General features: G+C 40.2%; 2 protein-coding genes across 9 annotated transcripts in view; both read right to left on the bottom strand.

Moving 5' to 3' along the window:
- The window catches only part of LOC134816068 (inosine-5'-monophosphate dehydrogenase 1-like), a 75,601-nt gene that overhangs the window by 32,242 nt on the left and 15,676 nt on the right, over positions 1-27,683 (bottom strand). The window contains exons 2-17 of one of the 7 annotated variants that reach the window (XM_063824791.1): positions 24,050-24,136; positions 23,868-23,912; positions 23,485-23,657; positions 23,201-23,275; positions 22,712-22,823; positions 21,207-21,295; positions 20,823-20,910; positions 20,154-20,270; positions 19,919-20,001; positions 7,290-7,380; positions 7,009-7,103; positions 6,476-6,724; positions 6,085-6,269; positions 5,778-5,861; positions 5,494-5,528; positions 4,603-4,685 (exon numbers count right to left, since the gene is read on the bottom strand). The exons of 2 other annotated variants lie outside the window; for them this stretch is intronic. In XM_063824791.1, the coding sequence (XP_063680861.1) occupies positions 5,504-5,528; positions 5,778-5,861; positions 6,085-6,269; positions 6,476-6,724; positions 7,009-7,103; positions 7,290-7,380; positions 19,919-20,001; positions 20,154-20,270; positions 20,823-20,910; positions 21,207-21,295; positions 22,712-22,823; positions 23,201-23,275; positions 23,485-23,657; positions 23,868-23,912; positions 24,050-24,122 (1,584 nt within the window). In that variant the 5' untranslated portion in view covers positions 24,123-24,136 and the 3' untranslated portion in view covers positions 4,603-4,685; positions 5,494-5,503. Of the gene's footprint in view, positions 1-4,095; positions 4,686-5,493; positions 5,529-5,773; positions 5,862-6,084; positions 6,270-6,475; positions 6,725-7,008; positions 7,104-7,289; positions 7,381-19,918; positions 20,002-20,153; positions 20,271-20,822; positions 20,911-21,206; positions 21,296-22,711; positions 22,824-23,200; positions 23,276-23,484; positions 23,658-23,867; positions 23,913-24,049; positions 24,137-27,683 lie in introns of those variants that run through there. 4 more of the 7 variants (XM_063824792.1, XM_063824793.1, XM_063824795.1 and 1 more) reach the window with 4 other exon arrangements.
- Positions 1-27,683, bottom strand: part of LOC134816059 (mucin-2-like) — an 85,326-nt gene that overhangs the window by 41,968 nt on the left and 15,675 nt on the right. The gene's annotated exons all lie outside the window — the stretch shown is intronic.

Genomic DNA, 27,683 nt, shown 5'->3' with positions numbered 1-27,683 from the left:
TCCCCTATAGCTGATCTCACTGTTGGCAAAAAGGAATTTAATTATATGAAACGTTTACTTCAGGAAAAGAAAATGGGATTAGCAAAGATATAATCCAATAATAAACGATATGTTGACGATTTATCTATTATTAACTACCTTTACTTTCATCAATTGATTAAAGATATTTATCCTAATTCATTGGAGATGGAGCGAGCTGGTTCCAATAATAAAATCATTAACTACCTTGATTTAAATATTAATATTTCCACAGAAGGACTAGAAATATCAGTGTATAACAAAACTGATGATTTTAATTTTCATGTTGTATACCTTACATTTCCTCACAGTAACATCCCAACCGAGGTTGGCTACAACGTTTTTTCAAGTCAAGTTCTTAGATATGGTAATGTTTGCACTAGATTGGATATCTTTACCTCCCATCTTCACAAAATATTCAAAATTCTAATTGATAGAGGATATAGCCGTGATAGACTGATTAAAGGCATTAAACGTTGTCTGAGGAAATATGATAACGTTTTCAGGAAGTTCGGTATTCTAGATGACCATAACATTATCAAAGAACTCCCCTGATATCTTTTGATTTATTGAAACACGGGTACTAACTCTGCTAAACTGAACAAATTCTGAAACTTAGGTGAATAAGTGTACAACGTGCTAAACCGAAGTTCAGACTGACCAGTGAAAATGGGCGAGCGTACCAAGCCAAGTGTCATTTTAATTAGAAGTTTTAGTCAGTGATTTATTATTGAAGCTTGTAATTACAATATCTAATGCTCCTATAAATACTTTAATTAATTGTTTGTTCCGTTATTCTTTTTCCTTCCTCTTTTCCTTGTAATCCCCTTTAGTTTTAAGATTCTTGCTATAAATGGCTACAGCTAACACTATAAATGCTAAGTGGTCTACATATATAATATTAAATTATTAACCATTCATTCTGTATGTGCACGAAAATTTATTTCAATCAATCAAAGTACCAAACAACAAGTGGGAGGTGGATCGTTGGTATACCATTAAATCGATTTAACACCGCAATTCCAGTCGCAAGCCTGGGACCACTACTAGTTTTGTCACAACATCTACAAAGCTGCCATATAGCCTGACTGACAATTTTCTCGACTGACTGACAATGTTTCTTCTTTTTCCCCATTTAGTCAGTGATTTATTTGAAGCTTGTAATTACAATAACTTATGCTCCTGTAAATACTTTAATTAATTGTTTGTTCCGTTATTCTTTTTCCTTCCTCTTTTCCTTGTAATCCCCTTTAGTTTTAAGATTCTTGCTATAAATGGCTACAGCTGACACTATTAATGCTAAGTACCAAACAACAAGTGGGAGGTGGATCGTTGGTATACCTTTAAATCGATTTAACACTGCAATTCCAGTCGCAAGCCTGGGACCACTACTAGCATAGTCACAACATCTACAAAGCTGCCATATAGCCTGACTGACAATTTTCTCGACTGACTGACAATGTTTCTTCTTTTTCCCCATTTAGAATACAAAGATTAGTACATTTTAGCTTATGATTAATATTATATTTTTACCTATAGTTTACCTAGATTTCTTGCCTACGTAGCCGGCCCGTATATTCAATATTTGAATTTATAATGCAATTAGAATTTAGATCCGGTCATGAAGAAATGGTTGACAACTCTTACGTACTCAGATTTGAGATTATGTTATGAATTAGAGATTTGGCAAGGATGCTGAACAAAATAAAAAGTTAAAATTGCAAATAAATGGTGAGCAATGCCATTTTTGAAACTAATTTAGAAAAATGCAATTTTGTTTTTAATTTCAGTATAATCAAAAATTAAATATTTAATTTATCCATTAACGGGTGATACTCGTATAATATCTGTCCAACTCGGCGCGCGTCCTGGTAGGTTGTAAACCTACAAATTTATCCACTACATTATTATTTATTACGCGGAGCGCCATTTCCAGCAAATTTTTGTTTACTGCTGCATATTGGTCATTGCTTTATCCAAAGCCCTTGCAGTAGCGCGCGCCCGCTTCGTAAAACTAGCGCGCCCGAACGGCGCAAAAGCAGTACACATGATGGTTAGGTAAAACATGGCTATGCAAAACTGCGCTTATATTACTATTAGCCGCTTAGCCTGTGTCGACGAATGATACTGTACTCTTTAAATTTCTTTGAAGTAGCGCGCACCAGGTCTGTCCATTAACAGTGAACAATGCCTGTATGCTGTAGCGCGCCCGATCAACGATCACCACACTGCACTATTAAACTACTAACTAGTAAAATCTCGTACGGGCATTTTCTGCTCAATACGCGCTATTGACCATTGTTAATGATTTGGCCCGGCACGCGCTACTTTGTAGCACTTGCCATATCGGGCCATTTCGAGAAGAAAGCGGCGCGCGCTACTTCGAAGAAATTTAGACGAGTAACATCCGTCAATACGCGCTAGGAACTCCAAATACACCTTTTTTAGTCTAGAGGGCCAAAAAAGGCCAAAAACTATGTTTTTCACTTTTGAGCAATTAATTTCGTTGGCATATAAGCAAAATGTGCAGGAAGATTTAGATAGCTAAAACACAGCCGCCTGCCGCACATGATGGCATGTTGATTGTTAAAATTAAGCTATTATTCCAGGATTTCCCGGTTAAAAAGCCAAAAAGGTGGTATATGGTTAAAATTTGTAGGTTTACAACCTACCAGGACGCGCGCCGAGTTGGACTCGTCGACGAACAGATATTTTACGAGTATCACCAGTTAAGTTAAAATGTGCCCGTTTTGCTTAAAGTTTACTGGGCCGCGCTCAGCCTGTCATTCCGCCAAATCTTTATGTTAATGAACATAATAGCCTGGGGTCCTCAGGTAACTTAAAGTTTGAATAATTTTCTGCCGTTGTATTATATTAAAGTATTAAATCAACCCAAAAAGGCAAAAATAGTCACATCGTGTTTTCATACATTTTTCCTTTCCGAGAAGTACCCACTTCATAAATACATAAATTATCGGCTTACTGGTCGCGCCAATGTTAGTAGGTAGTGCGCCATCGACAGTGAGCCGCGCGTGCCGACTGTAGGATGGTTTTTTAGCGCTAATTTCGGCCAGCACAATTTTCTTCAAACAAATAGATATTAAGTATCCTTCCCGACCTCCGATTGCAACAAAAATTGGTAAGCTTACTCATAGACTTACAAGGAAAGTGTCCGAAAAAGTTTAAAGCATATCCAACCATCAGACATTATGTTACAGCTAAAAGCAGCGTATTTTGCCCCATTTTTATTACTATATCAACTCCGATATCCACCAAATTTTTCGGACAGTTGTGAAAGCCCTATTGGAAGGTCGTCGCCAATTTTCAGAAGGATCTCATGCAAGGAACTGAAGATATATCCAAATAATACGACAAAATTCAACGAATTTGGTCAAATTTGGTCAAATTACGCGACTTTTACAGCTAATTTTGCTCCAAAAGCCGCGCACCATCGAATATGGCACATAGGCAAAACTCACTGATCTTTTCAATAAGGTATGACAAATTTGGTATTGTGAAATTTCTCACAGTCTCTAGAAAACGATGGTACAAAAGTTTATAATCCGAGCAAGTTTATTTCTATGGTGCACCCCCTAATGTTAGTATGTAACCTTACCTAGCTTGCTATATTGCTAGTCTTGAGTCTATTGCTCGCTCCTCTCACGTATAATAGCTCCGCGAAAAGAGCGCCACGCATTGGGATTTGACCATTGTTAATGATTTGGCCCGGCGCGCGCTACTTCGTAGCACTTGCCACATTTCGAGAAGAAAGCGGCGCGCGCTACTTCGAAGAAATTTAGACGAGTAACATCCGTCCAATTGGGATTAGCGCGCCAGGTAAATGTTACCTGGCACGCCAATCCTGAATCCCTGCGCTGTGTGCGCAGCGTTCTTTTCAAGCTTCCTGATATAATACGTGAGAGCAGCGAGCAATAGGATATCAAGCTAGGTGACGCCAATGCGGCCACGCAAAATCGTGTGTGATGTGAGAGAAGCGCGAAGCCACAACATAAACTTAGGTAAGTTATCTGCTGGGAATAGACTTCGGATACGCAATTACAAATTACACTACAAGAGTTTTAGTGAGACATAAGTTAATCGAAAGTAAACATAAATGAAAGTATTCATTTCTCTGACAGTCTGTCATCGCCGAATGTTTTTTTAAATGAACATTCCTAAGTCTAACCTGTAACTATGGACATAAATAGTAATAAAATTGTGATATGTGATAGCGGTTTTAGCCAACATCAGCAAACAGAGTAGTTACACCATTGGTGATTGGGTTCAAATTCCTATAATATTTCTTAAATCATAAATTACTAAACATTTTGAAAACATATTATTATTAAGCCTTTGAATTGCACGATCGATAAACCAATATGCGGCCGATATCTCTTAAAACTAAACCATTCTAAAGGTCATAAATAAACTTATATAATCGTGCAAAGTTGGGATGCAATTTCGTTTTTGAAAAAAAAAACTTTTGCCATAAATTAGGTCACGATAAATCATTAACATTAACATTATGTACACAACGAAAACTGTAGTAAAAGCTGCCAAGAACCCGGGTAGGCGGGTAAGTTCAAGGTTGTCAAGCGAGGAATTGGTCGTCCAGCGCGGAGTGTAAAATATTCCAGCAATCCCTTTAATATAGCTTCATTTCGTACCTGAACAGTTGGAAGGTTTAGTTTTCTTTGTAATACTTTCACTATTGGATAGCATGATATGCTGTTTAGTTTTTTTGATATGCTGTTTAGTTTTTTTCAGTTTTGTCATGGCTGTAAAACATCGCTTCAGTGTTCAATCACTTTTCGCACATCTAATTACGTCGGGGGCATGTTTGGTGGTTTCGTTTTTTCATTCAAATTACATGTACATGTTTCATTCAATGCAGAAAAATGCTAACAAGCCAGAAATCAATGTTGCCGAGAAGTTCAAAAGCTTACGGTCTATATTTTTTAGGTGTCTTACCACTTACAGTTTATGGACACCCTTTCAATAAAAATAGTTTTAAAGTTTCTAAAGTATTAAATTGATAAAATGACTTTAAGCCACTGGATTTGATTATTATAACTTTTAATATATGTAGCATATGAAAATAGCAGATTTCTAGCTTAATATCAATTAAGGACATTTAACCAGCGATTTTAGCTCCATAAAAAGATAATCGATGATTTTAAAAAAGAAGCGAAGAGCTTAATGATCGATATGTACATTAAATATGGCTGAACTAGATATTTTATCTTCAATTATTATTTTTTAATTAGAAAACTTCAAAAAGACTCTCTATGATTATACTTTAAGAGCCCAGAAACAATATCAAGCGCAGATTTAAATGGCGTCTTCAGTTTTAGGCAGATTAATTAAGAAAGCAGTACACAGAACGACTTAAAGTGTCACACAGATCTGGACAAAGTGGCACACAGAAGTGGCAAAAAGAGCGCAGTGAGCTGCAGCTGTGCCGAGCGGAGTTACCTCACACATTTTACAACTGCATTTGCTTTTCCACGCTAGTAGAACATGGTTGGTTAGCTTACTTAGAAAACGTCAGGACAATAAACTGGACCGGTCTAGAGTGGAGTGTGCTTCCTGCGCGCAGTATCTCTGGGTAGGGAGAAACGCGCACAGCAGCACGCAGCATCAAACCGGCCAACTCGGTGTCCTTAGTTTATTATGGTGATATTTTGGACATATTTGAATAGGAAATCACCAGAGTTGAACGAACTGAAATAAGACTTGACGAAATATTTGAGACTTACGAATGAAGAGAATGTACTCCACCCTCCTTCATTGCTGCCAACGTTCTCTTTTCGAACTTTAATTTTCCATCGTACATCATTGACCTGCAGTGATTTGTTTTAGACCGAAGGTAAAAATACCAAAATAAAAACATTATAAAACATTATAAATTTGAGGCTATAAAAATGTAGTTTAGTTATGAAGGATTCATATCATTATCATGTAATATATATATAGGCCGGGTTACACTAGTAATATTATAAAACTCTGACACAGCTTCTATTGCGGGAAGCCTCCAAAACTGCAGTCACATTTTATCTCATTTACCTGAGAGTAAAAAGACTCCTGGAGCCGATATCCTGGCAGCCGTGCTGAATACCAGCTACAAGATACGGAATGTAGGTGTAGATACTACCCCTGTCCACTACTGATCCAGCTACGCCCTGTGCTACTCTTATAGCATCCTGGTCTGAGAAGTACCTTTCTTTTGCGCCATCCCCGTCTTTCATTGCCTAGGCAGGAAGAAGTTTGATCTTCCAATATGTCTTAAAGTTGCAGAGATATGCGCATTATGCATGTGCAGTGCACATTGTGCAGTGCACATTGTGCACCCTACAAGTGTACGAACTATCGGTTTTATTTTTACAAAGGGTAAATCGTCTATTAATAACTAACTAACAGAAAAGTAGAAATGTTAAAGTTTGAATATTTTACTAACAGCGAGGCAGCCCATGCCGCGGTACTTCTTGAGTCTAACACCGTCCTGATAAAAGTACTCTCCCGGTGACTCGCTAGTGGCAGCCAGCAAGGACCCCATCATGACGGTACTGGCACCCAAAGCCAGTGCTTTGGTGATATGTCCAACACACGTGATACCTCCGTCTGCTATTACTGGCACTCTAAACCGGCGAGCATATTCTGCTACTCTGTACACTGCTGTTCCTTGGGGGCGCCCTACTGCCATTACCTGAGGGTATGGTGTGTGAGATACATGTACTGAGGAGGATGTGCGGCTGTGGAAAGTAATAACATGGTGTGTGAGATACATGTACTGAGGAGAATGTTTGGCTGTGTAAAGTAATAACATGGCAAATTGAGAGGTGAGAGAGATTTCTTCCTCTTCAGAAAACAATTTCACACATTTTCATTCCATTACAAAGTACATTTAAATTCACTAAAATAGTCATGGAATCCGAACAGGTTAAATTCAGCTGAACAATCAGCTGAACAAAGAGGTATAACTGAACTAACCTCTTGTGTAATACAAATGGAACCACTGCCCATACCAACCCTCAAGCCATCCACTCCAGCATCTATCAGACTCTTAGCCTGGGCTGCTGTTACCACTGAAATAGCAGGGAGATAATATCTCTATATAGTAATCACACTGAAATAGCAGGGAGATAATATCTCTATTATAGTAATCATTCAATTGGAGGCTTTGGTGAGAAATTAAGTTTGGATATATACAACTTCTCAAACTGGTCAGCGTTGGAAAAATGGAAATAAACTTTAGATTTGTAAATCCTCACCGTTTCCCCCGATAATCTGAAGATCTGGATACCGGTTCTTTATGTACTTTATCATGTCTATCTGGTAGATGCTGTTTCCTTGGGAGGAATCCTGTAAATATTTTACCGTTAATCACATGATATTGGTCACGTGATATCGACCAATATAATTCTGCCAATTTCTAAAATATCACGCTCGTTGCAACGGCTCTGTGGTTAAGGTGCCATTTCATTCGATCCCACCGATAGCGCGAATACATAACTTCCTTCTGTTGAGCAGCTTACACATTGGCCCGTTTATTCTATTAGCATTTAGCACCGTATTATGGTAAACAGAGACTTTCTTTTAGTTGTCTGCATTTTCTACTTTCTACTGATATCTAATCTAACGTTTATAAAGTAGGGTAATTATTGAAGGAGGAATTTAGTTGAAGTTCGTGTTTTTATTTACATGTAAATTCTTATAATTTATAATTTAACTTATTGTGGCCACCTCGTTTAGCTAGTCAAAGAACCAGGTAGTGATGGTACTGGACTACGACTACTCTGTCAACTCAGTCCGGGTGACACGTCCTGAGACTGAAGTTAAGAATGTCCGAGCTTCAGTCGGGAAGATTTCCTGCGCTGGTCACACCTCTCCTACTCATGGTCACACTCACGGAGGAGGAGCACTCTACTCTGGTATTTAGACACAACTTAAGATTGCTTTTTTGTGATTGCGAGTATTGATATGTCTTACTGTTTTTGGCTTTGTGCACTACGGCCTGAGATATGATTTGAACGATAACACATCCCTGACCTCTAACTTCATATCTATAAACCTAAATGTAAGACTCAGCTCCCAAATGAGACTAACAGGACTCCATACGCAGGTACCTCTGGTAGTAGCTACACAGGGGCAGGAGTAAGCACTGGTGCAAGTAGGATGTCATCTAGCAAGGTCACCTCATCAACCTACAGTACCAACGTAGGAGGAGGAGGGGGAGTAGGAGGAGGAGGATGTGGAGGAGGAGGAGGAGGAAGTGGAGGAGGAGGAGGAGGAGGAGGAGGAGGAGGGGGGAAGGAGTACTATGTAAAGATGGGAGGAGGAGTGTCCAGTAGTATGGGAGGAGGATATAGGGTGGAGGGCAGTTCACCTACTTTACTTGCTAGAGAGAGACTTATCTCTGATTGTTCACAAAAGCAGCACGAAGAAACTGCTACTATCGTTACTAAGGTATGGGTTGTGATTCATTATAATATGTTTGTAGCTAATTTCCGCTGTCTTTTCACGTTTTTATGATCAAAGTATCAAACATTCGCAAGTTAAATGTATGACTTGAAATCAAAAGTGCCTAGCTACATCTGATCTAAGTATTGTCTACCAATCTACACTCCTTAGCAACACTTAGCAACACTTGGCAACACTTGGCAACATAATCAACAAACACTACCACCTATAATATTGTGTGCAGGTAATCAGAGAAGATACTAGCGGTATGGAGAGTAAGATAAGGGAACTGAGTTTGGTTACCTCCGACTTACAGCAAACACTCAGCACTCTGATGAACCAATCTACTGCTGAACAAACTGCTATTAATAGTAGGATTGAGTCCTTCACTTCCGCTTCCACTGAGATAAAACAAGTAAGAACCAACATGGGGCCGTGAGCATAGTTTATTTAAATAACCATAGCTATAATTCGGAGCTTGTCTATAATTGATCTAGATGACTAATTTTAATGTTAAAACCTTTCTTTAGTCGATACAGGAGCTATCAAGTCATATCAGCACTCTTTCCAATGAGATACAGTATATCTCTACTGAAGTGAAGAGTTGTGACGAGAGAATTGTTAGCATCGACCAGTCTATTCAATCAAAGGTAATTTTACAATTGACAATTCGGCTTCATTTCATTGATTAAAAATTATATGTACTTTTGTTGCTTTAATTAAATACATAATTCAGTAAATTTATGTCTCACTCTTTATTCGTTTTCAAGTTTTAATCTTTTATTTGTTTTAAAAGTTTTAATCTTGAAATTTCCTCAGTTTTCATCTTTTCATCACGAGATGGGGGAGCGAGATCGGATAATTGATCAGATCAAGGCAGACATTTCACACCGTGACATGGTTCTAGCTGATCAGACCAAACAACTTAGGTATGAGTTAACTGAGAACTGTGCCTCCTGTAACCCTGCCAAAGCTGGACTTTAGAGCTTATTTTGGGGCCTTGGGTTTACGTTTTATAGCTTTCTTTTGGTTTCAGTGTCGTTGTGAATTAGTCGTGACTTGTATTGTAATTAGACTTAAAAGTTCAAATGGAATGGTTGTTTTACTTTGTTCTTCAAAATCTCTGCAACTCGGAAAGTTTCGATGCCAATCAAATTTCAAATTTCAAAAGGTTCTGTCGATCTAGAAAATAAGGCTGAAGAGCATGGTCAAACAACCAGACAACATTAATTTATTAATGGGTAATTCTCATAATAATCTTAACTTGAGAATATTAACAAACATTAGGGATTCTACTTTATCAAGCAGATAAGCTATTCATAGTCACGTGATACCGTCTGACACGTCCATAATCCATTGCCTTCCCAAATCCCAACACTATACTCCTGTACAGGGAGTTGGAAACGTGCAGACACACACTGTTCCACGCGGAGGAGAATATCTCGAGCAAGGAGGAGGATATACACAAACTAAATCAGAGGATAAGGGAACTTGGTAGTCAGTGTGAACAACACGACTCTGAAATCAGACATCACACTGAGGTGAGAAGTAGGAGGAGGAGGAGGAGGATGAGGAGGAGGAGAGGCGGAGGAGGAGGAGGAGGAGGAGGAGGAGGAGGAGGAGTAGGAGGAGGATGAGGAGGAGGAGAGGCGGAGGAGGAGTAGGAGGAGGATGAGGAGGAGGAGGAGGAGAGGCGGAGGAGGAGGAGGAGGATGCGGAGGTGGAGGAGGCGGAGGAGGGTGAGGCGGAGGAGGAGGAGGCGGAGGAGGAGGAGGCGGAGGAGGAGGATGAGGAGGATGAGGATGAGGATGAGGAGGAGGAGGAGGAGGAGGAGAAGGAGGAGGAGGATGAGGCGGAGGATGAGGCGGAGGAGGAGGAGGAGGAGGAGGAGGAGGAGGAGGAAGAGGAGGAGGCGGAGGAGGAGGAGGGGCTGAGTGGCAGAGTGGCAGAGAGACTAATCTTTTGAGAGAAGAATGGTGCTCTCAGAGTTACCTGGGAGTAATGGGAATTATGTCGTGACGCGGTTTTCCCAACAAATCCTACTCGATCCTGCAATTTGACTTTTGTAGTAACAAACCATTCGAAAGTACACCCATTATGTTATATCTGGACTTATGTGCATAGAGCGCGATACATATCATAAATTATGTAGTATATACACATTACACTATGTGCATAGCAATACAGCTCCGATTAAGACGTTATCCCCAGAAAAGCTTTAAGTTAAATGAAGCGTTGTCCCGGAAGAAGACTTAGCAGCAGACAGGTACCCACTACCCGCCACCCACCGACCACTACCCACTACCCACTACCCACTACCCACTACCCACTACCCACTACCCACTACCCACTACCCACTACCCACTACCCACTTCCCACTACCCACTTCCAACTTCCAACTTCTAACTACCCACTACCCGCTACCAACTACCCACCACCCACTACCCACTACCCACTACCCACTACCCACTACCCACTACCCGCTACCAACTACCCACCACCCACCACCCACTACCCACTACCAACTACCCACCACCCACCACCCACTACCCACTACCCACTACCCACTACCCACTACCCACTACCCACTACCCACTACCCACTACTCCAGGTAGTTTCCTCTCTGGAGATTAAGTTAGAACACGAGCGGGCACACAGAGAGGAGGGTGAGAGGGAGCTGGGGAACCTGCAGAGCGCCCTGGTAACCCTGGAACAGACCCTGAACAACGAGAGGCAGAATAGTCAGGGCAGGGAACGGGAACTGGACACCCTCCATCAGGTGCGGAGGAGATTGACTAATTAGTAACTTAATTACTAATTAGTAACTTAATTGAGAGCGTTGTATGACGTTTAGAAAGCCAAATGAATTATTGATTGATTTAAATAATTTATTCAATTCACTCAGACAATTGAGAAGTTGGAGATCACAATAACTGAAGAGAGAAGAACACATCAGAGTAGTCACGATAGTCTCCAACAAATGCAGCAGGTAGGCTTAATACGTCAACAGGGGGGGGGGGGGGGCAATAGGTCACAAAATATTATTATTTAGATGGAGTAAGATGACAAATGATGCACACTTTTTTATGGTACCGCGACAATTGACCCCCCGACAATTGACCCCCCGACAATTGACCCCCCGACAATTGACCCCCCGACAATTGACCCCTATGTAATTACACTGGGGTCAATTGTCGCGAAATCTAGGGTTTAGTACGACAATTGACCCCCCGACAATTGACCCCCCATGTAATTACACTGGGGTCAATTGATCGGGTTAGGGTCAGGATCCTGGGTCAGGGTTAGGGTTAGGGTCCTGGGTCAGGGTAAGGGTTAGGGTTAGGGTTAGGGTTAGGGTTAGGGTTAGGGTTAGGGTTAGGGTTAGGGTTAGGGTTAGGGTCAGAGTCCTGGGTCAGGGTCAGGGTTAGGGTCAGGGTCAGGGTCAGGGTCAGGGTCAGGGTCAGGGTTAGGGTTAGGGTTAGGGTTAGGGTTAGGGTTAGGGTTAGGGTTAGGGTTAGGGTTAGGGTTAGGGTCAGGGTCAGGGTCAGGGTCAATTGTATTAAATTATAAATTTGTCGGGGGGTCAATTGTCGGGGGGTCAATTGTCGGGGGGTCAATTGTCGGGGGGTCAATTGTCGGGGGGTCAATTGTCAGGGGGTCAATTGTCGCCCACCCTTTTTTATAGGGTTCGCCCCAAATAGTTTAAAATAGTTAATACGGAAAAACTTATATTCGAGCCGCAATTAAACTAATTAAATACAATATGCAGTATGCACACCTGGTATCTAACTAATGATTAATTATCTGATAAATTGTTAAATCAGGTGATTGTTGAGTTGGAAGGGAGACTGGAAGAAGAGAGACACGGAAAACAAACAAGTGACAGGGAACTGAGTAACATTCAGCACCAACTGGAGATGATTATCAGAGAGAAGGAGGCGCTGGAGATGGAGAACAGCAGGTTTAAGGATCAGTCTCAAGCCGATCTGGATAATCTAACTCAGGTAGGTTTAATAAGGGATGTTTAAAAAGGTGTGATTTTGTAGCTTACTAAGATAACATGACATACAGAATGGTGACATATTAACTTCTTTGTTTTACAGTAAACCGGACAACTTATCTTAGGTTATGAATTCTTGTGCCAATTTTCAAGTTCGATATCTTGATATATTGTCAGCTGATGGTGATCATATGCGATAGTGATTTGTTGCGTTATTAATAGCATATGGCATACATCGAGACAGAAGTGACTTGCGATTATAAAATCATAAAAACTAATTGACAAATGCAGACTAAATGTACAAGCCCAGCAAGATAAACACTCAATCTGTCAGCTCTGTTGTAGCATCTGAAGACCTTGTATACAAAACTTGTACTGTGAATAGCAGTCGGTGAAACGTTGAAACTTTCTTAAATCGTCAAATGTTGCGTTTATTCACGAGCTGTTTTGTAGCTCAACTATTTTCATTGTAATCGTTGATTTGGTTATCAAGTTATCACGTTGTTACGTTGTCATGTTGTCACGTTATCACATTATCACGTTATCACATTATCACATTATCACGTTATATTATCTGGTACACTAAATTAAAACCAGCATTGTCCAGATGTTAGAGCGAGTAAGCCAGGAGAAAGCAGCGTGTGAAGAGGAAGGAAGAAGGGAGAAGAGAAAGAGTGATCAACTTGGAGAGAGTATGACCAGCTTGAGGATGGTAATTCATAGTCAGCAATTTGGAGTTTAAGTCAATTTGAAAATTGTCTCAATAACCTATCATCTAACGTATGAAATGCTGGATATATAATTCACCCCACTTCGCGACGGCGTTGCAAATATTTGAACATCGCTAAAACGCAGATCCTGGAAGAGGAACAGAGGAAAACGGAAGAGAAAGAAAGAAAGATCCAGAACTTTGACAGGGTCATCAAGGAAACCAGGGAGATGTTCGATTTGAAACAATCTGAGGTATACCGTTTAAAACATGTTCAACTTTCGAAACGTTCACATTTTCCAACAGTTTATATCTGAGGTAAACCGTTTAAAACATGTCCAACTTTCGAAACGTTCACATTTCCAACAGTTTATTTTCAACAAATGTAGTTAATCTGTGTAGACTTATAGATCATGAATTACTTATTACAATATAAGGTAAATCAACATAAACATACATTAAATTCAACAGTTCAACATGTTGAAAGAGGAGATAGTTCACTACAAAAACTTGGTGGCAACAAAAGAGAAGGAGCTGAACAATTTGACTGTGGTCTTTAACCAGAACATGTCTGATAACAAACATGAGGTTGGACATTTTTTAAGAATAACGGGATTTCTAAAGTGGAAGCAAAAATTAACTAACTGGTGTATAGTAAAATTATATTAACTAACTGGTGAATAGTAAAATTATCGAGGTGTTAAAATCTTCAACAATGATAGAAAATCGACCACAACAAAAAAGATTTCATGCAGAAATAATGTCATAGTTAAGCAAATAATTGGTGTCATAGTCACGAAAAAAAAAATGATAAGGCGGTCTTGTCTCAAGAAACAAAATCGATCTAATCTTAGTCTTTATACGATTTTGTTATATTAACATACAATTGAACTCGATTTGATCTCTGCCAGAAACTGATAATGATGCTAGATTGTCGTTTCGTTAACTCTCGTACAATTTATCACTATCTTCAGTTCCAATTGTGTTGTCTATGTACAATTCGTCTGGGTTTCCTTGTGCAGCACATGGCGTTAACCGTACTCCGTAGTGCAGTTTCCAAATCCACTCATCTTCTGGAGATTTCAAGGCTTGTGTGGATTTTTCCCCTTCATTCTCTGTTGCTCTGCCATTTAGTTCTTTAGGGTGTACTCTCCTGGATAAGGAATTCTTTTTTCATTCCTTGGTGATAATGGTGGGGCTTTACAGGCTCTTCCAGCATAGTAGTATTCCTGAGGAGGATCAACCTCCTCTGGCCTTACTATAGTGCTGTCAATGTACATTTTCTCCGGGTTTTCGATTTTATCTCGCTCTGAAGATGCGGTGCCATGCAGTTGTGGTATTTCAGCATTCCTTTGTTTTCTTTTTTTCTTTTTCTTTATCTTTTTTTTCCTTTCTTTTTTTATTTCACCATTCCTTGGTGGTAATGGTGGAGCTTCACAGGCCCTTCCAGCATAGTAGTATTCCTGAAGAGGATCAACCTTCTCTGGCCTTACTATAGTATTGTCAATGTAAATGTGTTGCAGGTTTTTGATTTCATTTTTCTCTGAAGATATGGTGCCACACAGTTCCTCAAGAGGACATATTTGTGGTATTTCAACATTCCTTGATGGTAATGGAGGAGCTTCGCATGCTCTTCCAGCATAGTAATATTCCTGAGGAGGATCAACCTCAGTTGGTAGTTCATCAGAACGAGATCTTTCAATTTCATCATCGTCTCCTTGGTTGTGAGGCAACATATAAGCGCGGCAAAATTCTGCGAAAAGTGCGATTCCGCACTTGCCTAAATAAAAACAAAAGTTAATAAAACAAAAGTTCAATTTATTACCAACTATTCAATCAATACAAATAATAAACTCTAATATTTGATCCACGGAGAAACATGGATGCTTTAAACTGTAATTTTGTGGAGCTAATAATCTAATGGTTCAAAATTGAATTTTAGTTAAGTATGAAATGCCTCCATATAAGTCATAGTTTAAATATTAGGATAACAGATATACGTGCGGCAAATTTGGCGAGTGTTACTTTTAAGAGTGCAATCGTCGCGTTGAGATCATTGGACTGTTTATATAGTCATAGGAACCGACCGGATTGGGGTTTTGGCTGCCGGACCGGATTCAGCCGGATTTGGATCTCAAATCCGGCAAGCCGGATTTTGCCGGACCGGAACCGGTGGTTTCAGAATGAAATAAAAGGCAGCCGGATTTTGCCGGATTTTGCCGGATGTTGCTGGAAAATTTCCTTCCTTTCCACGCCTAATCTTCATCGAGCACTTCTTGCAGCTTGCATAAGGGATCCCATTTTCTTCTGAGTAGAACAACCAGACGGACGATGTTTTAGATTTACTACTACTCGACTCGACTTAGGGCGGCTTCAACGTCCGAAGAGATATAGTTTTTTTACAAATCTTCCTATCTACTACTAGACATTGCTTAAACAAGCAGTACGTAGCAGACACAATGTAACACGAGTAGACACGAGTCACGACACTAGACGAGTAATAATCAGAAATGATATCTAATTGGCATATGCTGCCAGACCCCTGATTGAGCGCGTTTGTGCGAATTCCCTTTTTTTTATGCAAGTCTGAGTATCATTGGGTCACGTGACTTACAACCAGAGGTGCTTAATAAGGTTGTTCGCAAGCAGGCACTGTCTAGTACAGTACTAATGACCGTCTGGCGTCTAGAGTTGAGTCACATAATTGCAGTAATGAGCTAATTAAGTAGCTACCCAGACCCTGAACACGTGACCTTCATATTTCATATTTCATAATCAGAAGATTAAATACTGCCAATTTTGCGATTATAGCCGGGGGCTAGCCCAGGGAGGTGGCCCAAAATATTTTCCGGTTTTTTCTAAGTCCGCACCTACCCCTCGGGCCTCGATACACTATTCTGTATTCTGGACTCAAGGTTTCCCCGGTAATGCGATCTCGGAAGGCAGGCCTCCCCTTTGCAACACGAGCTCGGAAGCGGGAGCTCTCGATACAGGAGGTACGTCTCGAGAACGACTCGGACCGAAAACTTTTAAGTTAAAATTTTTCGAAGTTTTTCTGAAAACCACTTTTTTCCACGATTCAGGCTACCCTGTTCATTATTAGCCGAAAATATTTTTTCGGTTTTTCGAAGTCCCCACCTACCCCTCGATACACAATTCTGGACTCAAGGTTTCCCCGGTAATGCGATCTCGGAAGGCAGGCCCCCCCTTTGCAACACGAGCTCGGAAGCGGGAGCTCTCGATACAGGAGGTACGTCTCGAGAACGACTCGGACCGAAAACTTTTAAGTTAAAATTTTTCGAAGTTTTTCTGAAAACCACTTTTTTCCACGATTCAGGCTACCCTGTTCATTATTAGCCGAAAATATTTTTTCGGTTTTTCGAAGTCCCCACCTACCCCTCGATAAACAATTCTGGACTCGAGGTTTCCCCTGGTAATGTGATCACGGAAGGCAGGCCTCCCCTTTGCAACACGAGCTCGGAAGCGGGAGCTCTCGATACAGGAGCTGTACGTCTCGAGAACGACTCGGACCGAAAACTTTTAAGTTACAATTTTTCGAAGTTTTTCTGAAAACCACTTTTTTCCACGATTCAGGCTACCCTGTTCATTATTAGCCGAAAATATTTTTTCGGTTTTTCGAAGTCCCCACCTACCCCTCGATACACAATTCTGGACTCGAGGTTTCCCCTGGTAATGTGATCTCGAAAGGCAGGCCTCCCCTTTGCAATACGAGCTCGGAAGCGGGAGCTCTCGATACAGGAGCTGTACGTCTCGAGAACGACTCGGACCGAAAAACTTCTAAGTCAAAATTTTTCAAAGTTTTTCTGAAAACCACTTTTTTCCACGATTCAGGCTACCCTGTTCATTATTAGCCGAAAATATTTTTTCGGTTTTTCGAAGTCCGCACCTACCCATCGATACACAATTCTGGACTCGAGGTTTCCCCCGGTAATGTGATCTTGGAAGGCAGGCCTCCCCTTTGCAACACGAGCTCGGAAGCGGGAGCTCTCGATACAGGAGGTACGTCTCGAGAACGACTCGGACCGAAAAACTTCTAAGTCAAAATTTTTTTAAAGCTTTTCTGAAACCACTTTTTTTTCCACGATTCAGGCTACCCTGTTCATTATTAGCCGAAAATATTTTTTTGATTTTTTTGATTTTTTTCGGTAAAAAAAAACTGAAATCCGGCAAAAATCCGGCAAATTTTTTTCCAGCCGGAGCCGGAACCGGAACCGGATTTTGAAGCCGGCTTTCCTATATAGTCACAAAAAAAGTGGTGTCCTTTTACCCAAAAGTTATAATATTTGGATTCTAAAAATAAAATAGCTATAAATTTGGCAAGTTACTACTCAGTACTCATATTTCATCAAAATTATCATTATATTATTATCGAACTTTACACAAATCCAAAGTAGTTACTAAGAACATCCTAAAGACCTGATAAGTCTACTTAAAAGACTTGCAGAACTGAAAACTTACTATAAATGCAAAAAAGGAACATAAAACTGAAATTATCAATATCAAAAATTATGCAAAAAATTGAACTTAAAACTGAAATTATCAAACTAAACAAAATCAAAATTATCATAGAAAATATATTAGAAAAAATAACTGATATGTTTCCAAACCCAATATGATGGCGTAAAAAGTTTATTGAGGTAGGTATTTAAGGTACCGACATTTTTACATATAATAATAATCGGACGGTCAAATAACGTCCGATAAGGTATATCATGATTTCCTGTAGACTAAATTAAACGTTACAAGTATTAGTTACAGTAAGTGAAACACGAGCAATACCGGATGTTTATAATACATCCGTACATAAAAAAGTACTTTCTGCCATGGAATTCGGACTTTCGAATATAGCTACTATATTCACTAGTTCGTGGTATGCAAGCTCTTCTTAAGAATTGGGTTCTAAATACGGAATAGATTGTGATACTCAATAGATAAAACTGAAACATGAGGTAGTTTAGATCGAATAATACTGAGAAAAAGTTCGGCACTTGGATTCAGAGACTGGATTTAGATTTCTACGATCTTTATTCTATTCAATAATACATAGTTTCTGAAGAAACAAGAAAATGTTTCCAAAAACTCCCAGTCTGTGATATTTATTGATGAAACCCTTACCACTTACTCAATATGGCATCACATTACAAAGCAACATAACAATACCATTATTCATCTACTCCTCTGATACCACTTACTCAATATGGCATCACATTACAAAGCAACATAACAATACCATTATTTACCCACTCCTCTGAACAGGTTACAATACTGAGACAGGAAATAAAGAATACAAGGTAGCGGTTCAGGAGAAAGAGTTCAGACTCAGAGAGTTCAGAGACAGAGAGGTTCTACAAAAGGTAGGTTTCGTCTTTAATACTAAAACTAACACTTTCAATACTATTGCATAACAAATATTTGGAGCAAACTATGGAGCATTTCAAAGTCTGGGGACCTAGGCTCCTAAATCTTGGGTTGGACTGGTTGAGAACGGAAAAACACTGATTGTTCTTTGTTTCAAAACTTTCCTTCGTTTATTCACTATAAAAAACTAACTTGTGTCATACTATACCTCCTACTCAAACTAGTAACCAAACATTATAAACTACAAATAAGGTTCTCATCACGACTAATTTCAGGCAGTAGCAAGTTCAGAGAGTACCATGACGACTTCAAACAGTAGAGTAACAAGGGAACATCGTCACGTGGCTGTGGCCGGTAGTGGCACTTCCTCTGCCGCCGCCGCCACCTCGGTCGGGCTCACTTCACCCTGTCGCTCTCCTAGTCCATCTCTGGGATACTGCCAGACTCACAGGTTTGACTTTAATCCATAACATGTGATTCCGCGACCTTGTTGTTTACTCAAAATACGAGCGTTTTATTTTTTCAGTGCACATAATGACTGCAATGATTTATTGAAGAGGTTCGCTTTTGCAATTCAAAGCCTCGGGTACCATGCTACACTTACCACAAACCTACACTAACAACACTCCAGGTCTATAGTTTCGCTAGACTCGCGTGCATCAGTTGGTACTTGTGGGGCAGCGTGTAATGGTAACCATGGTATCCTCAACATCAGATACGCTGACCCCTGCAAGAAGATATACCCCTCTAAAGACTCCCAGCTGCAGGTAAACTGTAGTATTCTAGCGAGGAGTCTCACCAAATGCAATAAGCAAGTATTTGTCACGCCAACTGCCAGCTCATATTTAGTTAGCTGCTCTGAGAAGCACTGCATTGCATAGCAGAGCGTTTTGGCTAGCTTTACCCGAGGAAAGTCACACTCCTCCTCGTGTTTTATTACTGTGCTACTGACATGACAACTTGATTGCGCTGCTTCATTAGAAATGTGACCGTCAGATCTAACATTGTTTTTCCAGTGTTGGGCCTCCTGTAATCGGTTCTTTCTCAGGTGACGAATATTTACCAAGGAAAGAAAAGCAGCAGGCCTATCAGACTGTGTGACGATAAGAACTAGACGATGACATAACCTGACCAGTGACCATTTACTGACACATAAGATATCTACTGCCCTAATTATTGCTACAGATAACTGAAGACTTCAATATTATGGGCATGGCATTATGATCACTGGAGAAATTAAATCAATACTGTCGAAGCGTTCGAAATTAGTAGGTTATGTATCATAAGACGGTAAACAACGTAATACTTTTCTAAAAATATCAAATATTTAGAAATTGGATTGTTACACTCACCAGTATAATGACATCTACTCCAGCATTGACCAGCATATCGAGACGCGTTTTATCTTTCTCGTGTGTGCTCATTGCGGCACCGACTGATGAAAATGTTTTTTGATGAGTAAAATTAAACTAGACTTGTCGGCAGGGAATAATGTTTCTTAGTACAACTAAAAGTTTGATCGCAACAATAAATGAATTTTAATGTCTGCAGTTATTTGCTGTAAATATATTGTAAAATTAATGTCACCTAAAAGTTGCTTGTTCTTATCCTTGCTGGCTTGGGGAAATTCTCTGTTTTTCTTGAGATCAGTTCTAGAAATGAGCCCGACCAATTGATCGTCTTCATTTACAATCGGTAACTTTCCTGGATGATGGTAAAATAACGATGACAGTACTTTAATAATCTATATATATACCGCCACCAGCCATCAGGATGTAAATGACAAGCGATGCGGAGTTGCATCATTAAGGTTCACATGATACGGTATAGTGCTGTCATACAGACCATACTTAGAAATTTGTAGATCTTGTTAAGCTGACATAGAATAAATTGTCCGATCAGAGGCTCTACTTCCAACTTGCATTTATGATGTATCTACCGTTGTATCTACCGTTGTATCTACCGTTGTATCTAATCGTTATCTATTGGTTACATCACATGACATCATACTAGCGCGCTGTACTCGTGCGCACGGCGTGATTAATAATTTAAATCAAGAGAGCGCGCAAAAAAATATTCACGTTTGCGCTGAACTATCTATAAATATCGCTACGCGCGCAACGTCTAATTGATTGCCGTGACCTACGATGTCTCGCCCGTGAACTGGCACTAGGTAATCCCTTGGGTATTAAATGTGTAAAAACTACTAGTGTCATTAAACAATTTGCTAATTAACGCACATGTCTGCCAACTTACCCTTCTTACTGGCTTGTAACAGTTGGTTTGCTTCACTGAGCGAGGTGCCAGCTTTTGCAGTGACAAGCTTCTCACGCGGCGTCATGACCTGGTCAAGAGATTTCTGCATAGGGTTAGTCCATATCATGTGCCATTTTGAAAATACGTGTCGTTTCGTTACACATAATGAACATGGTAAGTCGTTTACAATAGCTATTACAATGTTACAATAGCTTATTACCTCAGCCCTAATAATAACATCATATCGGTTAGTGGTTACGAGTTAATGAATTTTCCAGATTTAAAAATAAAATCAACACAACTAACTTTTTACACACCGCGATTATGTAATCTAATTTTCTTGATACCTCGAAAAAAGGGAATAATCTAGAACAATGAAGCTACCTCTGAAATTTTCTGGTCAAAGTCATCCAGAAAGTCGATATCCCTTGAAGTGACAATACCCAGTAACCTTCCACCCAGCTTACCCGTATCTGAAATAGTGTCAAGTTTCTTAATTAGTTTTAACCAAATGATAAGCTCTATGTTTTGAAACAGGATACTCATTCGACGGTTAACTCACTTGCAGAGTGTTGATAATATGACAGGAATGTACGTGACATTATATTGGAGTTTTGTATATTGAAGGTTAATTTGTTTAGAGCCTTTATAGTTGTAGGAGAATCTAAATACTTCGAATAGGTACAAGTACTTAAACCACTTAAGTTCGACACGCACTCTAGTTCGATACGTACTCTAGTTCGACAAACCCTAAGGTTCGACTCTGTCGAACTTAAGTGCGCTACCTGGACTCAAGGTCGACACGTACTAACGTTCGACAAGAAAACTTCGACTGTCGAAACTCGAACTAGAGCATATTCTTCTGCTGTATCCAATATCTAAAATGTACCGAAGTCCGAACTCTATAATCCATATCTATGAACATTTTATTCAATAAAATAAAATAAATTATTGACTACATACTCAATTGTTATTTAACAGATTGTAGACTTAGCGGAGAGATAAAAGACTACCGTGGTAACTAGTACTCCGTTTTATAGATCTAGATTGTAGAGTTATATAAACATCTCCCGCATATCGCACTTTATAGGGTTTATATTATCACAAACGACTAGTAACCGAGTACTGATCTAGAGATTTGGCTGCTGAACCGGAAACAGTCGGATATCAATATATTTTAGATTCTAGTTCGAACTTCGACACGTACCGAAGTTCGAAAGGGGTGATATCTGGCGAACTTAAGTTGTCAATCTATAGTACGTGTCGAACTAGAGTACGTGAATCTTCGACTAATACTTTACTAAGATATAGTCATGTTCAGAAAAGATTTTTAATTCCAAGATGATAAAGAAATAATCATTTATTTCTACTATATATTTCCATGATACAGACTGAGGCCTTAACCAGACAATGTGACTGTGCCACATAAATTTATCATAAATTTACTTATTACATACAAGGAAACAACTGGAGTCAGAAAGATAAATGACGTTATGTCTAAATATGAGCACTGTCACGGGTGGACAGACCCTGTGTAAGGTGACACTGTATTTCTGCAAATGGCAATTTCTGACAATCTGCAGAGTGTATTGAGTATTTAATACAATAAACAGGTTACAGAGTTATATTGTATTATATCACCACGTGTACAATGTATATGACGTGCTCAACCTTCAGTTGTACAATCTCTCTCAGAGAGAGAGAGAGAGAGAGAGAGAGAGAAAGAGAGAGCTGGTCTATCTTACACCCACATCTCCAACAGCTCGAACAATGACTATACACACAGATGAACGTTTACTATGTGATACACTATTCATCTTTAACACTAGTATAAAGTAAAATTACTGATCTTGAACTAGTGTACCGAGTGTTACACGTTAAGTTGGTACCTGTAATTGCTACGCCAGAGAACCCGTATGACTCCTTAACTTTCTTCACATCGTTGACTGTGTGTGAACAGGACAGTACTATCGGATCCAGGATGAAGCCTTGCTCAAATTTCTGAAATTAAAAGTACGTCATTTCTCCGACTGTTACTGTCTTAACTCTTAGATAACAACCAGTGTGGTTAATTTCACTAATTTAGGTTACTGCATCAAATTTGTTGTTGTTGACAGCAAAGGAATATTCTGGATGTTAGACCACGAAGTTAGGAATTACTGAGAATTTTATACGTTCGATTTCTAGATTTTTAGTAACATTCCATAAATGTGAATGATAAGGATTCATCAGATCATCTTTATCTAAAGGTTATAATTTTAGAACGGAGTATGTGGCTTTCTTAATTTTTATTCGATATTAAATTTGGTATTTATCTTAATCTCCCATTGAGATTCCTGAAGTGTGACGAAATATAATCTACTGATAGAAACGCGTACCTTAACTTTTCTAACTTCTTCAGCTTGAAACTCTGCACTGCAGTTGTGGTGAACAAACCCAATACCTCCCATTAACTGAAAGAGGAAGTTTATAATTAACAACAATTAACAACAATTAACAACCTGGTAAATGATAGGTTAGGTAAAAGAGCGGGATAATTTACATCCACACTATGTTAATTAAATAATTGGTAAATGATACTAAATTACTGAGAAGAATATCAGAGAAAATTAATGAGTATAACTGTATAAGATTATAAATCAAAGGTAAGAATATAACTCACCGCCATAGCAATAGCCATCCTACTCTCAGTAACAGTGTCCATAGGTGAGCTGACAAGGGGAGTGTTAAGTGTTATTTTCTTTGTTATAGGAGAGTTTAGTGTGACTTCCTTGGAGGCAAAGTCTATGTAACCAGGCAGGATTAGGAAATCATTGTAGGTCAGCCCTTCTTTTCCTGGAAACAAAAGGCTCATTATCAACATCTTTATTGTACTTAAAGTATTACAGGTGGGAAGATACATGCACAGACATTAATGTCGAATGGATAATATATATCACTAATGAAGAAAGTTTTATGATTTTGTGGTGATTGGCAACATTTAATGAAAATGAAAATGATGATAACTGAAAATGAAACCACTTTGACAAAGGACTAATCACTGACCAGAGAAAAAGCTTGCTGCTGTTGACCCATCTTCACAATCAGCCTCTGATATCATATAAATGTCGTGATCATCTTAATCTTATCAACTTATCAACATGCGGCTACTTAATCTCATCGTATAAAATACAGTATGTTACCAGTTAAAGAGAATGACAAGAGAGAGAGATATTGTGAGTACTAACCCGACACAAGCTCGGCTGCTGTGATTCCATCGTCTGGCACGTAGTCGGGGAACTCCTTAAATTCTGACGTCATTTCCTTAAATTCCTAATACAAAAATATACAAGGTCAATAAACGTTCTGATATTTGGTCAATTGCTGGTAAAACGGAACTCAACAAAAGTATCATTTACTAGCCGGATCCAGTTCAACACCGGTTTAAAGTATCGTTCTGGTTATTGAGTACCATCTTGACATTTAAATTTAAAGCAGACAAAAACTTGACCTGTCTTATTTGCCAGAAAGTAAACAAGATACCGTCGGAAAGTGATCGAGCCGATGATTGTACAAGTAAAAAATTTGTTTTTGAAATTTTAAACCGTTACCTCGTCAAATCATGTTACAAATTTCTAAACTGAAAAATTTTGAGTTTATTGAGCTATAAAAATATGAAGTGAACAATGTTCACACTGCGTTGTGAATTTTATTGTTGCAGTGTTTCTTTTTTTTTTGTATATAACAATAAGAATTGATTTTGATACGTCGAATCATGTTATAAATTTCTGAACTGTAAATTTAGAGTTTACTGATGGAGTGAACAATGTTCACACTGCTGTTTGATGTTTATTCTAATCTTAATTTTAATATGCACATTAAAATAATTCATTATATGCTAAATATTATGCACAAAGAACGTTACAATCTAGTATTTCCGCTGAACAGGATTGATTTAGTAATGAAAATACAATATTATGTAACATCATAAAGTGACAGAAAATATTATTAATGTTGCGAATATTATATTATGCAAAAAAAGCACCATCTTTCATCAATATAATCTAATTGGATCACTTCAAATCTGTCATATTTATCGAATGAATATATAACAGGAAATTATTAAATCCTCGTTTTAGCTTGTAGTTGGGAGAAACCCTGGCTACAATAGGGTGTTTAAAATTCTCTAAATCGTCAATTTAGTCATGAAGGAGTATGGAAGGAGTTCTAAATGTGTCCTCCTCTAATATAAACAGTAGAAAATGGTTAACTTTAGTCGAGGTCTCAGGTCTCTACAATGTCGGGAAGTTCCTGCAGGAGTTTGCGCATTGTGCGAGATTCACTGCGCCAAAAGCATACTCAACTTTTTAAAAGTGGTGTATGGAAAAAAAACATTTGAGAGCACATAAGCAACTTAAAATAAATATTACAAGAAAGTGTTGAAGGCCTCCTGCCTCCATGTATCGTAATTCCATTAGACCAGTGTAATAAGATGTTGATTGTTGAATGTATACTACTATATATATACTAGTCTTTAAGTCTATAGCTTAGCATTAATACATTCAACACTGCTACATTATAACAAATAATTTTAGAGCATAAATATGATGTGGTTATTTGTATTGACATGTTGACCATTACTTTTCTTAAGAAGAGGAAGTATTTTCCTTTATTTGTTGCAACAACGTGATCAAGGTAAATTTCAAACTTTTAACATCAAATTTTAGTTAGAGCATTGAACTATGCATAGAAAATATTTCAATCCAGAAATTACGACGTAATTGAATGTCTAAAACAGTATGTTAAATCATGCAGCTGATTGTTGGAGGCAGAGAGGAAGAGGAAATGGAAGGTGAGAGAATGATGCAGAGGCGGAGGCAGTGGGGGAGGGGAGAGGGAGAATGATCAGAAAGGCGGATGCAGTAAGGGGGGGGGTGTCATGTCCGTCTATGTCCGCCTATGTCCTGTCCTTTTTGGATTCTATGAGACAACGGACGTGTTTTTTGGGACATTGGCGGACACGGACGGACATTGGCGGACTTGGACGGACATTGGCGGACTCGGACGGACATAGGCGGACCCGGACGGACATAGGCGGACTCGGACGGACATTGGTGGACATTAGCGGACATTGGTGGACATTAGCGGACAAACATTTTGAGAATTTTTCGCAACTTGTATTATAATCTTGTACAAAACAAACGACTTATTAATCACACTAAAGCTATTAATAGCTTTAACTTATTATATCAAATTATATAGGGACCCAGGAAAAGGCCCCAGGAGGAGGAGAAGGAGGAGGACTGGGGAGGAGGAGGACAATTGAGGACTGATGAGGAGGACTGAGGACGAGGAGGAGTAGGAGGAGGACTGAGGAGGGGAGGAGGAAGAGAACTGGGGAGGATCAGGAAGACCCAGGAGGAGGACCCAGGAGAAGGACCAAGGAGGATGACTCAGGAGGAGTAGAACTCAGGAGGAGGACTGAGGAGGACTGAGAAGGAGGAGGACTGAAGAGTACTAAAGAGTACTGAGGAGGATGGCTGAGGAGGATGGCTGAGGAGGATGGCTGAGGAGGATGACTGACTGACTGAGAAGGATGACTGAGGAGGATGACTGAAAGGGAGGAGGAGGATCAGGAAGACCCAGGAGGAGGAGGAGGAGGAGGAGGACCCAGAAGGAGGACCTAGGAGGAGGAGGAGAACTAAGGAGGATGACTGAGGAGGAGGAGGACTCAGGAGGACTGAGAAGGAGGAGGACTGAGGAGGATGGCTGAGGAGGATGACTGAGAGGGAGGAGGAGGAGGAAGAGGAGGAAGAGGACTGAAGAGGAGGAGGAGAAGGACTGAGGAGGAGAAGGAGGACCCAGGAGGAGGAGGACCCAGGAGGAGGACCCAGGAAAAGGCCCCAGGAGGAGGAGGAGGACTGGGGAGGAGGAGGACTGTTGAGGACTGATGAGGAAGACTGAGGACGAGGAGGAGGAGAAGGAGGAGGACTGAGGAGGGGAGGAGGAAGAGGACTGGGGAGGATCAGGAAGACCCAGGAGGAGGAACCAGGAGGAGGAGGACCCAGGAGGAGGAGGAGGACTCAGGAGGACTGAGGAGGAGGACTGACGATGACTGAGAAGGAGGAGGACTGAGGAGTACTGAGGAGGATGGCTGAGGAGGATGGCTGAGGAGGATGACTGAGGAGGATGACTGAGAGGGAGGAGGAGGAGGACTCAGGATGAGGACTTAGGAGAAATGAGAAGGAGGACTGAGGAGGAGGAGGAGGAGGAGGACTGAATAGGAGGAGGAGAAGGAGGGGGACTGGGAGAGGACTGAGGAGGAGGAGGACTGATGAGAAGGATGAGGAGGAGGACTGAGGACCGAGGAGGAAGAGGACTGGGGAGGATCAGGAAGACCCAGGAGGAGGACCCAGGAGGAGGAGGAAGAGGAGGACCCAGGAGGAGGAGGAGGACTGAGGAGGACTGAGGAGGAGGACTGACGATGACTGAGAAGGAGGAGGACTGAGGAGTACTGAGGAGGATGGCTGAGGAGGATGGCTGAGGAGGATGGCTGAGGAGGATGACTGAGGAGGATGACTGAGAGGGAGGAGGAGGAGGACTCAGGAGGAGGACTTAGGAGAAATGAGAAGGAGGACTGAGGAGGAGGAGGAGGAGGAGGAGGAGGAGGACTGAATAGGAGGAGGAGAAGGAGGGGGACTGGGAGAGGACTGAGGAGGAGGAGGACTGATGAGAAGGATGAGGAGGAGGACTCAGGACCGAGGAGGAAGAGGAGGAGGATGAAGAGGAGGAGGAGGACCCAGGAGGACGAGGACTGAGGAGGAGGACTGAGGAGGATGACTGAGAGGGAAGAGGAGGAGGAGGAGGAGGACTCAGGAGGAG

This window comes from Bolinopsis microptera, chromosome 5, assembly GCF_026151205.1.
Source record: "Bolinopsis microptera isolate Bmic1 chromosome 5, MBARI_Bmic_1.0, whole genome shotgun sequence".
Lineage (NCBI taxonomy): Eukaryota > Metazoa > Ctenophora > Tentaculata > Lobata > Bolinopsidae > Bolinopsis > Bolinopsis microptera.
Note: the sequence above shows the minus strand (reverse complement) of the source record. Positions and strands in the feature narration are given on the sequence as shown.